Below are 16,305 nucleotides of genomic sequence, written 5' to 3' on the forward strand. Positions count from 1 at the left end.
TTGACTCTAATTCTCCTTCCTCTCATTTCTTGTACGGGGCCCGGGGTTGGGCTCTCCCCCAGCATCCGGCCCCTTTCGCGATTCCGGAGGAATCTCCCAGAGCTGCCTGGCCCCGCCCCAGGTTCCCCCCCCACCCCCCCGCGGAGACCAGCTCCCATTGGACTCTTCGTACACCGCCCGCGCTGCCATTGGCTGAGCCTACGTCCTCGCCCGCCCCTACCCCCCCCTCGGTCCCTGAAGGTCCTTTGCGCGCGGGCGGGGGCGGGGGGCGGGGCCGCTCAGAGGGGCGGGGCAGTTGGGGGCGGGGTCGAGCTTCCTGCCCCGCCCCGCTGGGTCCCAGTTCTCAGACACGAGTCTCGCGGCCACAGCAAAGCCCCCTCGGAGGCGGCCGGACAGAGCCCTGACCGTCGGACCGACGACGGAGTCCCAGAGAGCAGGTGAGCTAGCGGTGCCGGGGCGCCCCCCAATCTCGGGGGCCACCTGGCCTCTCTGTTTCTCTCGCCCCCTATGTCCCTGACCCCCCTTATGTCTGTTTCCCTCTCCCTCTCCGTTTCTCCCTTTCACTGTCTTCCTGTCACTCTCTTGATGTGTGGGTTACGGGGAGGCATCCTGGGTCTGAACTGCCCACCCTGGCTTGGGGTGGTGCTCTGGGACCAGCACCCCCCTCCCCCCAACAAGAGGACTCTGATGGACTCTGCCCCCTTTCACAGTGCAGGGCACCAGGTGCCAGGGCCAGATTCCAGAGCTAGGAGGGCATTCTAGGTGGTGGGCAGCCAGGCCAAAGGCGTGGAGGTGGGAATGAGTGAGACTTCTGGCTGGTCCAGGCAGCAGAGACAGTCAGAGCCAGGCCCACCCAGACTGGCCACCTGGGAGCTCCCCAGTGTTCTGAAGCCTTGGCCTCAGTTTTGCCAGCTGTGAATTGGGACCTTCGTCGCTGAGGTGACTGGCAGTTGACCTGACCCAGATCTGCATGCATCACTACCTCCTCTCTCCTGGGGGGCTCTCCTGGAGGAGGAGCAGCCCCAGCTGTAAACAGGCCTCTGAGGTTACTTCCTGAGCAGGTCTGAGCCCAGCTGGGGGAGGTGAACGCCCTGGGTGGGGGGTGCCATAGCAGGGTGAGGGCAGTTCAGCCCAGTGGTTGGGTTGGTTCAGCCCAAGCTCAGACCTTGGAATCAGACAAACCTGGGTTCCCGCTCTGCCACTCATCACTGGTACCTTGAACGAGTGATTCAATTCTCCAAGCCTCAATTTCCTGTCTGAGGGTCATAACTCCCTGGGGGTGAGGGCAGCTTCCAGAATTAAATGCAGGAATGTGGGCCCTGCAAGTCTCTACCTGGCCTCCACCTCCTCCCTCTCTCCCCCTCACTCACTCTGCTCCAGCCACACAGCCTCCACATTCCACCAACACGCCAGGCACCATCCTGCCTCAGGGCCTTTGCACGGGCTATTCCCTGTACCTCCATGACAGGTGCACAGGCGCCAACTTTAAAACATAACAAGTTGCCTAGATGGGCTGGGCCAAGGGACTGCCAGGCCAGGGCTGGGCGGCTGGGTGGCTGGGAGGGGCAGAGGAGGAGCCGGCCCAGTGACGCTGTACCTATGGAAACCGGAACAAAGAACTGTCGCCCCAGCCACGCGAACACCTGGGCTGAGCTTCTCCCACTTGGCAGGCTTGGTGGCCTGGGACGCAGGTGGTGGGTGAGTGCCCAGACCTCTTGGAGGGGGGCGAGTCAGGCGCTCACACCCCACTCTGATGGGGGGCAGGGGTCCCTAAGTGAAGAAACCAGTCAGGCAGGTGCAGATTGGAGGCTCTGTCGTATCCCCTTCTGCTGTGTGGCCTTGGGCAGGTCAGGTGCCCCCTGAGCCTCAGTTTCCTCATCTGAGGCCTGGGGAGGGGAGGGGCCTTTTGGTTGCTTGGTGATCTGATGTGATGGGTTCAGGAGGTCTCAGTGTCCCTGTCTGTCAAATGGGGCCACCAGAGGGTGCCTAGGACAAAACTCCATCTGTTGTCATGGAAACAGCCCCAGAGGCGGATGCTGAAGAAACGACACATGCTTGTTCAGGTTCAGCCCCAGGTGTTACAGACTGAGATGGGGACCTAGAGACAGGCAGGACTTGGCCCAGTTACAGAGAACTTGGGCTTTTACCCCAGAATCCCCCACATACACCCCTCCATGAGACAACTTCCCCTGGAATCCCACCACCTGAGGGATTCACAGAGGCACCTCTGGCCCAAGAGTACTTGGGATCTTCTAAGGCCCCGTCTTCCAGGCCTCACTTTTCCCTTCTGTCCAATGGGGCAGTGGAGGTTGGGGAGTGTCCACAGTGGGGGAGCCCCTTCCAGAAGGGTTCGTGCTGTGCTGCTGTGTGACCTTGGGCTATCTGTTTTTCTCGGGGCCTCAGTTTCCCTGGCTGGACAATGGGGCCCTTGGACGAGATATCTGACTCTGTGCCCCTCTAGTGCTGGGAGGTCATCTATTCATTCAACAACTGGTTCTGAGCCCCTACTCTAAGCCAAGCCTGGTGCAGGGCGCCAAGGACCTGGCAATGACCAAGGCCCGTCTGGTGTCCCCACCCCCCACTCAGTTCACAGACTGGGGTTGGGAGAGATGGACATTCATCCAGAAAAGTCATTAGGGTTAGCTGTAATTGCATGAAGGAGTGGAGAGACAGATTGATGGGGAAATTAGTTTAGATGGGGGAATCTGGGAGGGCCTCCTGAGGAGGTGACATTTGAGCTGAAGCTCAATGGCAAGAAAGAAATAGCCACATGGAGACCTGGGGGAAAGAGCAATCCAGGCAGAGGGCACAGGTCGTGCAAAGGCCCTGGGGCAGCACCATGCCTGGTGTGTTGGAGGAACAGCCAGGAGACCCGTGTGGATGGAGCAGAGTGAGCGAGGGGGAGAGAGGGAGGAGGGGAGGGCAGGGAAGGAACGGGGCAGGTCGTGCAGGGTCTTGTGAGCCATGGGGAGACTTGGGCTTTTACCCCCAGGGAGGAGGGATCCCTGAAGGGCTGTGGGCAGAAGAGGGGGAGGATCTGACTCGGGTGCTCACTGGCGCCCTCTGGCGGCTGCTACGGAGAGGACAGACTGTAGGGTGCGAGGGCAGGAGCCAGGGGACCAAGATGGAGGCTGTGGGCGGTGCGAAGCGGGTGGAACCCGGACTCATGTAGGGGCTGCATCCACATTCCTGCCAGGTGACCCTCCAGCCTCCTCCACTTGCTGTTAAAAATCTTTTACTTGGGAATTCCCTGGCGGTCCAGTGGTTAGGATTCCATGCTTTCACTGCTGTGGGCCTGGGTTTGATCCCTGGTTGGGGAAGATCCTGCAAGGCGCGCAGCGCGGCCAAAAAAAAAAAAAAACTTTTACTCAGCTTGAGCCTCAGCCTGTCCTGTCTTTCTCTGTAGAGGGGTGGGATATGGTCTCCCAACATTCACTTTTGCCCACTGGTGTCCCCCACCCCCACCCCATCCCAGCTCTTTCTTCAGTGGAGATCTGACCACAGTTGAAAGTGTCCCAACTCCCACCGCAGGCTGGCAGGGAGCCAGACCCTGCCCATCCTTGGGGTGGCCCCCGAGGGCTCTGGGGAACCCGGTTTGAAAACCACTGGTATCTGCCCCCCCACCTGAGAAAAGCAGGTCCCCCCTTTTGCCATATCAAAATGGGCACCGACTGTGAGGTCTGAGTGATGGTTGATAAAGGGCTGGAAGCAGTGGGTGCCCTCATGCTGGCAGAGGGTAATAGTGTGGGGGCATTTGCCACGGTGGGCGGAGATCTGGAGCCCCTGAGGCCACCCTGGGATGCTGCAGCAGGGGCTGAGGGAGGAGGCCCCGCTGAGGGGGCCCATCAATTATTGACGCCCTTTGTTGTGACATAAAGAATTCATGTGGAGGGCGGGCTGCTCCGTGGACCAGTGGCATGCTGAAGCCAGCATCCACCCTCCCCACCCCCGCTCACGAGGACCACTTGCTGTATTGCCAGGAATTTCGCAACCCTGTTGTTAACATCACCATTATTAAAAAGGACAGACTATCAATAAAACTGGAAGAAAAATAAATTTAAAAAAATGACATACTATGAACTTACAGTCAAATACATTATATTTAAAACAAAAGTATGTATGGGGATTCCCTGGCGGTCCAGTGGTTAGGACTCGGCGCTTTCACTGCCGAGGGTGCAGGTTCAATCCCTGGTCTGGGAACTAAGATCCCACAAGCCACTTGGCAGGGCCAAAAAAAAAAAAAAAAAAAAGAAACCTCAAAGATATGGAATATTATTCAGCCATAAAAAGGAGTGAAGCCCTGGGACTCCCCTGGTGGTACAGTGGTTAAGAATCCGCCTGCCAATCCAGGGGACACGGCTTCAAGCCCTGGTCGGGGAAGATCCCACATGCCGTGGGGCAACCAAGCCCCATGAGCCACAACTACTGAGGCCCGCGCGCCTAGAGCCCGTGCTCCACAACAAAGAGAAGCCACTGCAACGAGAAGCCCGCGCACCGCAACGAAGAGTAGCCCCCGCTTGCCGCAACTAGAGAAAGCCTGCGCGCAGCAACGAAGACCCAACGCAGCCAAAAATAAAATTAATTAATTAAAAAAAAAGAAAAACCCTTTAAAAAAAAAACAGGAGCCTTGAAAACATGACACTCAGTGAGAGAAGCCAGACTCATAAGACCACATAGTGGGTGATTCTTTTTATAAGAAAAACAGGCAAATCCATAGAGGCAGAAAGTAAATTAGCGGCTGCCAGAGGGCTGGGGGAGGGGGATGGGGAGTGACTGCTATTGGGGAGGGGGTTTCTTTTCGGAGTGGTGAGAATGTTCCGGAATTAAATAGTTGTGATGGTTACCCAGCTCTGTGAATATATAAAAACACTGAATTGTACACTTTAAAGGGTGAATTTTATGGTATGTGACATATACTTCAGCACAACTTATAAAAAAGCAAAGGTCAAAAATCCTAATTTCTAATTATTTTACTGCACTTTGCAAGGATCTGTGCTCTTGAGGTTATTTTCGTCTAGTGTATCTGTTTGGTGGAGACGGTGAGCAGTTCTTCCCAACTCCATGTTCAAGTTGGAAGCTTGAAATTGGCCGTGGTGAGAGAATTTACACCATGGAAATTGGCAAATGCTACAAATCAGGGTTTGATATATTGTTCTGTCATCATGTAACCCGGAGGTTGGCCAACCTTTTTTTAAAATTTATTTATTTATTTTTGGCTGGGTTGGGTCTTCGTTGCTGTGTGCGGGCTTTCTCTATTTGCGGTGAGTGGGGGTTACTCTTCCTTGCGGTGCGTGGGCTTCTTATTGCGGTGGCTTCTCTTGTTGTGGAGCACGGGCTCTAGGCGCGCGGGCTTCAGTAGTTGTGGCACGCAGGCATCAGTAGTTGTGGCTCGCGGGCTCTAGAGCACAGGCTCTGTAGTTGTGGCGCACAGGCTTAGTTGCTCTGTGGCATGTGGGTTCTTCCCAGACCAGGGCTCGAACCAGTGTCCCCTGCATTGGCAGGTGGATTCTTAACCACTGCGCCACCAGGGAAGTACCCAAGCTTTTTCCATAAAGGGTCAGATAGTAAATATTTTTGGCTTTGCCAGCTTTTCTGCCTCTGTTGCCTCTCTTCAAGGCTGCGTTCCAATAGGACATGAATGGGCGTGGCATGTGCCAATAAAACTTTATTTATTTACAAAAACAGGCAGCAGGCCAGAATTTGCCGCCCTTGGTCTAACTACAGGAAATATCAATAATGAAAATTAAATTTTAAAGGGTGGCATGTCTCTAGCTGCTTCCTTGCGAACAGCACAAAAGCACTGAGGGAATATTCTCTCACCATTCGAAAACTGCCATCGGATTCGGCAAAGAAGTCGCTCACTTGGCTGATAAGTGAGTAAAATCCGAATTCTCCTTGTTCGTATGAAAGAGACCATCCAGCGACATCAGTGTCAGACTGCTCTCCTTTCTCCGTAGCAAGTATAGATTGGCTACTGGTACCAGTTGGGCAAAACTCACCAAGAACACATAGTGAGCCTCGGTTGGGTGTGAAATTCACCCGTGCAAAATCCTTTCTTACGTCTGTAAGTTGCATGGGGCACATCCTTTATGTCAGGAACATTTATGGTAAACATATGTATGTACCTACATGCCTACATTTATTTTTCCTGGAAAGCTGGTGGCTAAGAATTCTCCAGCGCTTAGTGAATGGGGTGGGACGCAGCATTCACGGTGCACCCGGGGGGCACTGGGGACCCTGGGAAGCAGGGTCTTCTGCCCTGTGGAATCCCCATCACCCCCACACCTAGCATCCAGGACTGGGAATCTGTGGGTTGAGGGGCCACCCCGGCGCACCTGTGACCTGGGTAGGATGGGGGGCCATGGGAGGAGTCTCCCCACCTGGGCCTCCCAGCTGGCAGGGCCTGGCAGAGGCCCTGAGACTGGACCATGCCTAGCATGTTGCAGGGACAGCAAGAGGGGAGATGAAGGAGGGGAGGTCATTGATGTGGGGAGCGGGAAGGTTGGCCCTGCTCCAGAGTTTGGGGACAGAAGGGATTGGGAGGAACGAGGTCCACTGGGGCCAGTGCCGTCCACTGCCGTGTGCCCTTCCCCTTGGGGGAGGCTCACATTCAGTCCTGCTTCCACCCCACCCTCCCTCCAAGCCCACCTTTGCCTGTGTGGGGAAAGGATGCTGTCAAGTCTAGAGCAACCCGAGGCTCCACCGTCTGTGGCCAGTTTGGGAGCTGGAGTGTCCAAAATGGGGACAGGAACAAAGGTCAGAGTCAAAAAGACAAAGTGGGGTTGGCAGAGGGTGAAAGTCTGAGCGTGGACAGAGGGCTGAGGTTCCAGAAAGAATGTGGGGTGCAGGGCAGCAATCAGCAGAGACAGGGACTCAGTGACTAGACACCCATTTCACAGATGGGAAAGTGCCTCCAGGGGCTGGGGCTTGTCTGAGGTCATGGAGGGGAGACCTCAGAGCTGTGGGAGGGCCTGGACAGTGGCCTCCTCGGGGGCTGTGGACCAGCCTCCGGTCTCCTCCCTGGCACTGTCCTGCCCCAGGGCCTTTGCACCAGCCATTCCCTCTGCCTGGCTCACCCTCCCCCAGACCCTGTCCTTCCAGTCCCAGCTCCAGGGGCTCCACCTTGGAGGGGCCCTCCTGACCACCCAGCCTAGGTCACCTGCCGTCCCTGGCTGTCACTGCCCCCCATCCCCGGGGGGATGTCACTCCCCCCATCCCCCTGAAATTATCCTGTTTATTTCCACATTCCACATCCACATTCCACATTCACTGCTTCCTGGTACCTCCCCCTTCCATCAGGGGCAACACCTCTTAGGGGGCCATTTTGGAAATTCAGAGGGCTTTTTTTTCCCCTCCCACTTATGATAACAACAGGATATGCTAGCATTTGGGGGGCAGGGACCAAGGCACTAGGCGTCTGGCCATGCTCAGGGCAGCCCCTGGCCCTCACAACGTCCTAATGTCCTGCCAGAAACCGATGACTAGGGGTTTCAATATTCAGTGAATTTTCCTGAAATGCAACTCCTGGGTAAATCAAGGGAAGATGGAGCTCTTTTTTGATAGAAATTTGTAGCTACGTGTTCCCTGCGATGCCCTGTATGGGGCAAACCTCTGACAGATGCACTCCATTATTGAGTGCAGTGGGCCTGAGCTTTTAAGGAGGAAAAAAAATTTTTAATACTTCTTTGTGTATTTATTTGGCTGTACCAGGTCTTAGTTGAGGCCCACGGGATCTTCATTGCTGCATGTGGGATCTTTAGTTGCGGTATGTGGGATCTAGTTCCCTGGCCAGGGATCGAACCTGGGCCCCCTGCATTGGGAGTGCAGAGTCCCAACCACTGGACCACTGGGGAAGTCCCAGGAAAATTCTTTTTTAATCAAACATGTATTGAGCATGTACCATGTGCCTGGCTAGGTGGAAGTGATTTGCAAATCTCCACTTGTGTAATACTTTTTTTTTTTTTAATTAATTAATTTATTTATTTTTGGCTGCATTGTGTCTTCGTTGCTGCGTGCGGGCTTTCTCTAGTTTCGGCGAGTGGGGGCTTCTCTTGTTGCGGAGCACGGGCTCTAGGTCCATGGGCTTCAGTAGTTGTGGCTCACGGGCTCACTAGTTGTGGCACATGGGCTTAGTTGCTCCGCAGCATGTGGGATCTTCCCGGACCAGGGCTGAACCCGTGTCCCCTGCATTGGCAGGCAGATTCATAGCCGCTGCGCCACCAGGGAAGTCCCTGTAATCCTTTTATTTCTGTTTGTATTACTGCTTGGGCCAAATCGTGATTTTTAAATTTTTTTTTTTTTTTGGCCGTGCTGAGCAGCATGTGGGATCTTAGTTCCCCGACCAGGGATCCAACCCGCACCCCCTGCAGTGGAAGCGGGGAGTCTTAACCAGTGGACTGTCAGGGAAGTCCCAATTTATTTAACGTTTTTAAAATGAGGCATAGGGCTTCCCTGGTGGCGCAGTGGTTGACAGTCCGCCTGCCGATGCAGGGGACACGGGTTCGTGCCCCGGTCCGGGGATATCCCACGTGCCGAAGAGCAGCTGGGCCCATGAGCCATGGCCACTGAGCCTGCGCATCTGGAGCCTGCGCTCCGCAACGGGAGAGGCCACAACAGTGAGGGCCAGCGTACCGCAAAAAAAAAAAAAAAAAAAGAGGCATAAAATAGAGTAAGGGGCACAAAGGTATAAACTATATACGCTTGATATGTATACAGTAAGTGTTCAGCTTGATGACATAGAATTCACATATTGTAAAATTCACTATTTTAAAGTGCTCACATTCCAGAACATTCTGCCACCCCCAAAAGAAATCCCATCCCATTAGCAGTCACTCTCCATTCTCTGCTCCCCAGCCCCTGGAAACCACTAATTCACTTTCTGTCTGTGTGAATTTGCCTGTTCTGGGCGGTTCCCATCAATGGAATCACACACAGTGGGTCCTTCTGTGTCTGGCTTCTCTCACTGAGCATCGTGTTCTCAGGGTCCATCCATGTTATAGTGAGTGTCGGTGCTTCACTCATTTTTATGATTGAATAGCATCCCAGTGTGTGGATGGGCCACAATTGGTTTGTCCATTTATCTGCTGGCGGGCATTTGGGTTGTTTCCACTTTTTGGTTATTACGCATCATGCTGCTATGCCCACGTGTGTATACGTTTTTATGTGTACGTAAGTTTTCATCTCTTTGGGGTAGGTACTTAGGAGTATAACTGCTGGGTCATGTGGTAACTCTGTGTTTGAGGAATTGCCAAAAAACTGTTTTCCACGGCGGCTGCACCATTTTCTATTCCTACCAGCCGTGGACGAGGGGCTCCAGTTTCTCCCATCCTTGCCAGCCCTTTTGTCTGTCTTTTTGAAACGGCCATCCTAGTGGGGGTGAGGTGATGTATCATGATGATTTTGACTTGTTTTCCTAGTAGCCAGTGATGTTGAGCATCTTTTCACTTGCTTATTGGCCATTTATATATCTTCCTTGGAGAAATGTTAGATTTTTTAAAAATCGAGATATAACTCACATACCATAAAAGTTACCCTTTGAAAGTTTACAGTTTTCTGGGTTTTAGTGTATTCACATTTCTTTGTAACCATCCAGCTCGATGACTTTTTACATTGTGTAGACCCAGATGGAGACACAGAACATGAAACATTCCGGGGACTTCCCTGGTGGTCCAGTGGTTAAGAATCTGCTCTTCCACTGACAGGGGGCGTGGGTTTGAAAAACAATTTTTTTTTTAATTAAAAAATTAGGGACTTCCCTGGTGGTCCAGTGCCGATCCCTGGTCAGGGAGCTAAGATCCCACATGCCTCGCGGCCAAAAAACCAAAACAGAAGCAATACTGTAACAAATTTAATAAAGACTTTAAAAATGGTCCACATCAAAACAAAAAAATCTTTAAAAAAAATTTAAAAATTAAAAAAAAAAAAATTCCAGAGCTCCTCCCTGTACAATCCCCCTCACCTTTATCACCACATATTAATTTTATTTATTTATTTATTTATTTTGCGGTACGCGGGCCTCTCACTGCTGTGGCCTCCCCCGTCCCGGAGCACAGGCTCCAGACGCACAGGCTCAGCGGCCATGGCTCACCGGCCCAGCTGCTCCGCGGCATGTGGGATCTTCCCAGACCGGGGCACGAACCCGTGTCCCCTGCATCGGCAGGCGGACTCTCAACCACTGCGCCACCAGGGAAGCCCTAATTTTATTTTTATACCAGCGGGTGGAGACAGACGGTACTGCCTGTGGATTCCATTTCAGGGAAATGGGGGCACCCAAATTCTTTTGTAATAAGGAGGTGGCATGGTGTCTAGAAGGCTGGGGTCCCTTGGAAGGCAGGGACGGGATCTCTCTTGGTCACTGCTATGTCCCCAGTGCCTGGGACACAACTGGTGCTCCCTAAGTGCTCACTGAGCCACTGAATGAGTGTTCCAGCCGAGCCCTTGAAGCTTTATTGGGCTTTCCTGGCTGTGACGATAGTGGGGTGATCGGGCATTTGGTGGGCAGGGGCCAGGGACACTGGCCGTCTGGCCGCTGAGCCCCTCCGCTGTCCCTGGGAAGGGCCTGCCCCAGAAAGCCTGCCCTGGTGCAGCCAGGCCTCTCCTGGCTTGTCTGCCCTTGGACTTGGATGAGCGCAGCTGGCAGGAAGGAAGGCTGGGGTTTATTTTGGTCCCCAGCACGCTCCCCCGGGAGAGCAGTCATCTCCCTGTCTGGCTGCTTGGATGGAGGCGTTTCTGGTAGAACAATGGGTCAGCGGCGGGGGGGTGGGAGTGGGGACCGCTGACCCATTGCAGCTGGGCTGGTCCAGGTGTCACAGGTCTGGGGACTGCCCCAAGGGGAGTAGGGGCAAGGAGTGTGGAGGCCAAGAGGGAAGGCTGCAGCTGCCCCCGCCCCCCGCCCCTTTTCCTCTGTGCTTGGCAGGGTGGGTGTGGGGCAGTACTGCTGCTGGGGCCCAGGCTCTTCCTGAAGCTGGTAAACAGGACAGGCTTCCCCTGTGAACCAACACGCCCGACCTCAGGACTTGCAGAGGGGAAGGTCAAGGCCCAGAGAGAGGCAGAACCCTGCCTGGGGTCACACAGCAACCAAATAGGCAGAAAGACCTGGGCACCAGAGTCCTTGAGATCCAGGGAAAGGCCTTCTCCTCTCTGAGTCTCAATTTGTCCATCTGTAAACTGGGGAGCTGGACCCAGGGAGCTGGGAGTTCCCCGCCCCCCCCCGGGTTCCAATGTTTGCAGACATCCTTTCCCTCATACATTCAACAAACACTTACTGGGTGTCTGCTGGGTACCAGGCCCTGGGTTAGGGTTAGGAGACATGGCGTGAACAAGAAAGATGCAGGGGAATTCCCTGGCAGTCCAGTGGTCAGCACTCTGTGCTTCCACTGCAGGGGCCAGAGGTTTGATCCCTGGTTGGGGAACTAAGAATCCTGCATGACCTGCGACACGGCCAAAAAAAAAAAAAAGATGCAGCCCCTACCCACGCTGTCAGGCCAGGGAGATGGACACTGAAACCAAGGTACTCGGGGCCGTGATGGAGGATGCCCCGGGCACCATGGGAGCCAAGGGGGCACCTGGCCTAGCCTGGGGCATCCAGAAGTCTTCCAGGAGGAGGTGACAGTAACTCTGAGACTTGAATGAGTTTACGGGATGAGTGATGGGTGAGGGAGGGGTCTAGGTAGAGGGAATGGAATAGAACGTTCTAGACAAACAGAGGTGAGAGGGCATCCTGGAAGCATAGTTATTCCTTGCTGCTGCTCTTTTTTTTCCAGAGAACATCACAGAGAAATAGGTCTCTACATTCAGGGAGCTGAATGGCATAGAGCTTGAAGGTCAGAAGTCCAGGCAGTGGCATCCAGCCTCTTGCCCGGGGAAAGCTCACAACCCCGGGGGACACTCAGGTTGGTCACAAGCTTCTGCCCTAGGATGGAGGTAGTTCTCCCTCCTTACAGCCACCATCCTCCATTTTACTGATGGGGAAACTGAGGCACGGGGCAGTTATGTTGCTTGACCAAGAGGTTAGAGCCAGGAGCAGGCCCTAAATTTCGGGGCTGGTTTTGTCATGGGGGACAGCCCCACAAGACTCAGGGCAACTCGCAGGAGTCAGCTGGGGAAAGCAGAGAGCGTAGGGGTGCAGAGGTGGTGGGAGCAGGCAGTCCCTGTGTTGCTGTGTGGCCTTGGGGAAATGGCTCAGCCTCTCTGAGCCTGTGTAATTTCTTCTGCAACCCGGCAACCAGCTGAATACAACACCACGCTGAAGTGATGAAATGGGCACACGCCGCTGCTCAGGGCCTGCCACGCGGTGCTGAGTCACCCGCACCCCTGCTCTGCCCCAGCCTTTGTACAGGGTCTGGGGCTGCTGTGGGAGCAGGGAAGACTGGGTCATTCATCTCCAGGCCCGTCCCGACCTCTGTGGGCAGGGAGAGGGCGGCCGAGGCTTGGGACTTCTCCCGGGGTCTGAGCTCACACACAGATGGGCTTTGTCGGGGTTCCTGTGGCTGAGTGGGCACCCATGTGGCATTCCTGGTCTGGCTGGCCTGAGGCTGGGGTCGGGGTGGATTCCCACCAGAGCCTGGGGCAGCAGCGGGTCAGGGCTGGGGGTGGGTCTCAGGCTCCCTCATTCATTTGGAAGATGTTTCCGGAGCCTCCAAAAACACAGCGGTTAAGGAATCAGGCCCATTACCTCCCCCGTGGCCTGCTGTGAGGCAGACCACGGAAGAAGCAAAGCCAGCGGGGCAGAGCAGTGATGAGGGATGCCTGGGGTGCTCTGTGGCTCAGAGGAGGTGCCTCACTGTCAGTTTGGCTGTTCGGCGGTGGCTTCCTAGAGGAGGTGGTGTCCAGGCTGAGCTGAGGGATGAACCTGCGAGGGTGAGAGGCAGGGGCTTAGGGGCCAGGGCTTTTGGGGGATGTATATGTGTCCACCAGAGAAGAGGCAGGGGTTTGGGGGCCAAGGTGTTGGGGGATGTATAGGAGCTCACCAGGGAAGATGCAGGGGCTGGAATGAGGTGTGGGCTTTGGTCCTGAGAGCCATGAGGAGCTGCCAGCTGGTTCTTACAAGGAAAGAGCTAAGCCCAGATGTGCAATGTAGGAAGAATTCTGGCGCTGCAGGAAGGAGGTGGTTGGAAGGGGAGCCTCCAGAGCCTGGGGGATCTGGAAGACTGCCATGCAGGAAGGACAAAAGGAGTCAGACATAAGGGACAGACAGAGGTCCAGGCTTCTGCGGTTGGAGGCCTGGTCACTGTTCCCAGAGAGCCAGCCTGCCATTCACCTTGGCCACCTCCCTGGCCCTTTCCTGGGCGGAAGCTGATGCAAGTCAATATTTCTGTATCAGAGGAATCAGCAGAGTGATGCGTTTCCAGAAACCCCACAAATGGTCCTGGGGAACCCCCACCCAGGTCACTGCCCCCCTGACTCATTCAGGGCCTGACTAAGGTCTCAGGATGTCCGTTGTAAACTCAAGGGGGTGAGGAGGCCAGGAGGATTGGTACCTAGGCTTCTCCACCCTGAACAGCCCAGGGGCTGGGCTGGGACCCTGTCTCATGGAACTGCAGGATGAGGGGAATGATAAGCTGGACCCCCCCTGTTATAATTCACCTTGAGCCCCTTCTCAACTCAGAGCAAGGATACAGTGGGTTTGCAGGGCTGGTACCAGGGACCACAAGTAGTGGGATTCAGAAGGCCCTGCCCATTAATTTCCAAAATATACAAACAGCTCATACAACTCAATAACCAAAAAACAACCCAATCAAAAAATGGGCAGAAGACTAAATAGACATTTCTCCAAAGAAAACACAGAGATGGCCAACAGGTAACATGAAAAGATGCTCATCATTGCTAATTATTAGAGGAACGCAAATCAAAACTACAATGAGATATCACCTCACACTGGTCAGAATGGCCATCATTAAAAAGTCTACAAGTAACAAATGCTGGAGAGGGTGTGGAGAAAAGAGAACCCTCCTACACTATTAGTGGGAATGTAAATTGTTGCAGCCACTATGGAGAACAGTACAGAGGTTCCTCAAAAACTAAAAATAGTGTTGCCATATGATCCAGCAATCCCACTCCTGGGCATATATCCAGACAAAACTCTAATTCGAAAAGATACATGCACCCCAATGTTCACAGCAGCACTATTCACAATAGCCAAGATATAGAAACAACCTAAATGTCCATCGACAGATGAATGGATAAATAAGATGTGGTACCCATACACAGTGGAATATTACTCAGCCATGAAAAAGAATGAAATAATGCCATTTGCAGCAACATGGATGGACCTAGAGATTCTCATACTGAGGGGAGTAAGTCAAAAAGAAAGACAAATACCATATGATAAAACCTATATGTGGAATCTAAAATAGGACACAAATGAAGTTATCTACCAAACAGAAACAGACTCACAGACATAGAGAACAGACTTGTGTTTGCCAAGGGGGAGGGTGGGTAGGGGAAGGAAGGATTGGGAGTTTGGGATTAGCAGATGCAAATGAGTATATACAGAATGGACAAACAACAAGGAGGTCCTATGGTATAGCACAGGGAACTAGATTCAGTATCCTGTAATAAACCATAACAGAAGGCCCTGCCCAGATTTCAACATTACACATTAATTCCTTTGACTTTTTTTAGAAACAAATTCCCTTAGGGTCCCTTGGGTCATCATCTCTTCAGTGTGAATGCTATTTTTTAAACGAGCTTTTCCTAAAAATAGCTTTTGCTATTTTTTTTTCACAAGTTTCTGCCGTTCTGTGCTCCTGCTACTTGGAATTTCCCTCCTCTAGGCCTTGGAGCATGGGGATCTTCCCGCCTGGGATGCCCTCCCCATTTTCTCACCTGTCTCTTCCTCCGGGAGGTCAGCCTCGGCCCTCTTGATCTGCTGGGGTTCCTGTGCTATGTGGGCTCTTGCAGCTTCCCCGATGGTAGCACTTGCTGTGTTCCCGGGGGCTCGCTGGTCGGCTCTGTACACGCAGTCCTGGCACACACAGTAGGTCTGTGGAATGGGCACGCAGGCTCCCCTGGAGATAGGCTGGTGGCGTGTGCCCATTTCCCGGATTGGGAAGACGGTGGTCGCCAACGTTAGCGGCCCGCCCAGGCAAGCCCCTGGCAGCCGGGCTGTGCGGGCTGACGGCGGGTCTGTGTCCCCACCCCCGCGCAGGGCGGATGGACACCTTCAGCACCAAGAGCCTGGCCCTCCAGGCCCAGAAGAAGCTCCTGAGCAAGATGGCATCCAGGGCGGTAGCGGCCGCGTTCATCGACGACACCAGCAGCGAGGTGCTGGACGAGCTGTACCGCGCCACCAAGGAGTTCACCCGCAGCCGCAAGGAGGCCCAGAAGGTGGTCAAGAACCTGGTCAAGGTGGCCGTGAAGCTGGGTGTCCTGCTGCGCAGCGGGCAGCTGGGCGGCGAGGAGCTGGCGCGGCTGCAGCGCTTCCGGCAGCAGGCCCGCCGCCTGGCCATGACCGCCGTCAGCTTCCACCAGGTGGACTTCACCTTCGACCGGCGCGTCCTGGCCGCCGCCCTGCTTGAGTGCCGGGACCTGCTGCACCAGGCGGCGGGCGCGCACCTGACCGCCAAGTCCCACGGCCGCATCAACCACGTGTTCGGCCACTTGGCTGACTGCGACTTCCTCGCCGCGCTCTACGGCCCGGCTGAGCCTTACCGCTCCCACCTGCGCAGGATCTGCGAGGGTCTCACCCGGCTGCTGGACGAGGAGAGCATATGACCTCCGACCTGACCTCCGACCTCCCCGTTCCGGCTTCCCGCTGGGGGCGGGGCTTGCGGGGGGGGTTTTAACCTCTTTTCTCCCAGTCTGACTCTGGCCAAAACCACCCCGCCCAACACGCGTGCGCGCGCGCGCACACACACACACACACACACACACACACACACACACACACACACACACACACACACACACACACACACACACACACACACACACACACACACACACACACACACACACACACACACACACACACACACACACACACACACACACACACACACACACACACACACACACACACACACACGCCTCTGCAGCTCTAAGGACCCAGGTCACCTCTCCTCCTCCGGCCCAGTCTCCCTGGGGAGAGGACCTCAGCGCGGAGCCCGGCACGGCCTGCCTGCGCCAGCAGCCTCCCGGGGCACCTGGAGACCACTGCCTGCTCCGGCGCACCGTCTGCACAATAACCCTTGAGCCACCGGTCTGAACCCCTCAGATCACTTGGTGTCTCTGACAGCTGGCGGCTTCCCACTTAATAATGTTGCCTGGGCTTTTGCATTCCCGCAGAGAGGATCATGGGGAACC

At 54.6% G+C, this 16,305-nt stretch overlaps 1 protein-coding gene across 2 annotated transcripts; it reads left to right on the top strand.

Moving 5' to 3' along the window:
• The first annotated feature begins 314 nt into the window (after positions 1–314).
• TNFAIP8L1 (TNF alpha induced protein 8 like 1) lies at positions 315–16,044 on the top strand. 2 transcript variants are annotated; one of them, XM_004277229.3, is made up of 2 exons: positions 315–437; positions 15,149–16,044. In XM_004277229.3, the coding sequence occupies exon 2, from the start codon at positions 15,154–15,156 to the stop codon at positions 15,712–15,714; it is 561 nt and encodes a 186-aa protein (XP_004277277.1). In that variant the 5' UTR covers positions 315–437; positions 15,149–15,153; the 3' UTR covers positions 15,715–16,044. The 2 variants fall into 2 exon arrangements, with proteins under 2 accessions (XP_004277277.1, XP_049563587.1); XM_049707630.1 differs by lacking the exon at positions 315–437 and adding an exon at positions 447–1,698.
• Positions 16,045–16,305: the final 261 nt, after the last annotated feature.

This window comes from Orcinus orca, chromosome 3 (assembly GCF_937001465.1).
Source record: "Orcinus orca chromosome 3, mOrcOrc1.1, whole genome shotgun sequence".
NCBI classification, from domain to species: domain Eukaryota; kingdom Metazoa; phylum Chordata; class Mammalia; order Artiodactyla; family Delphinidae; genus Orcinus; species Orcinus orca.

What these genes read in the sequence shown, in the direction of transcription:
- TNFAIP8L1 (XM_004277229.3), top strand. Translation starts at nt 15,154, where the DNA reads ATGGACACCTTCAGCACCAAGAGCCTGGCCCTCCAGGCCCAGAAGAAG.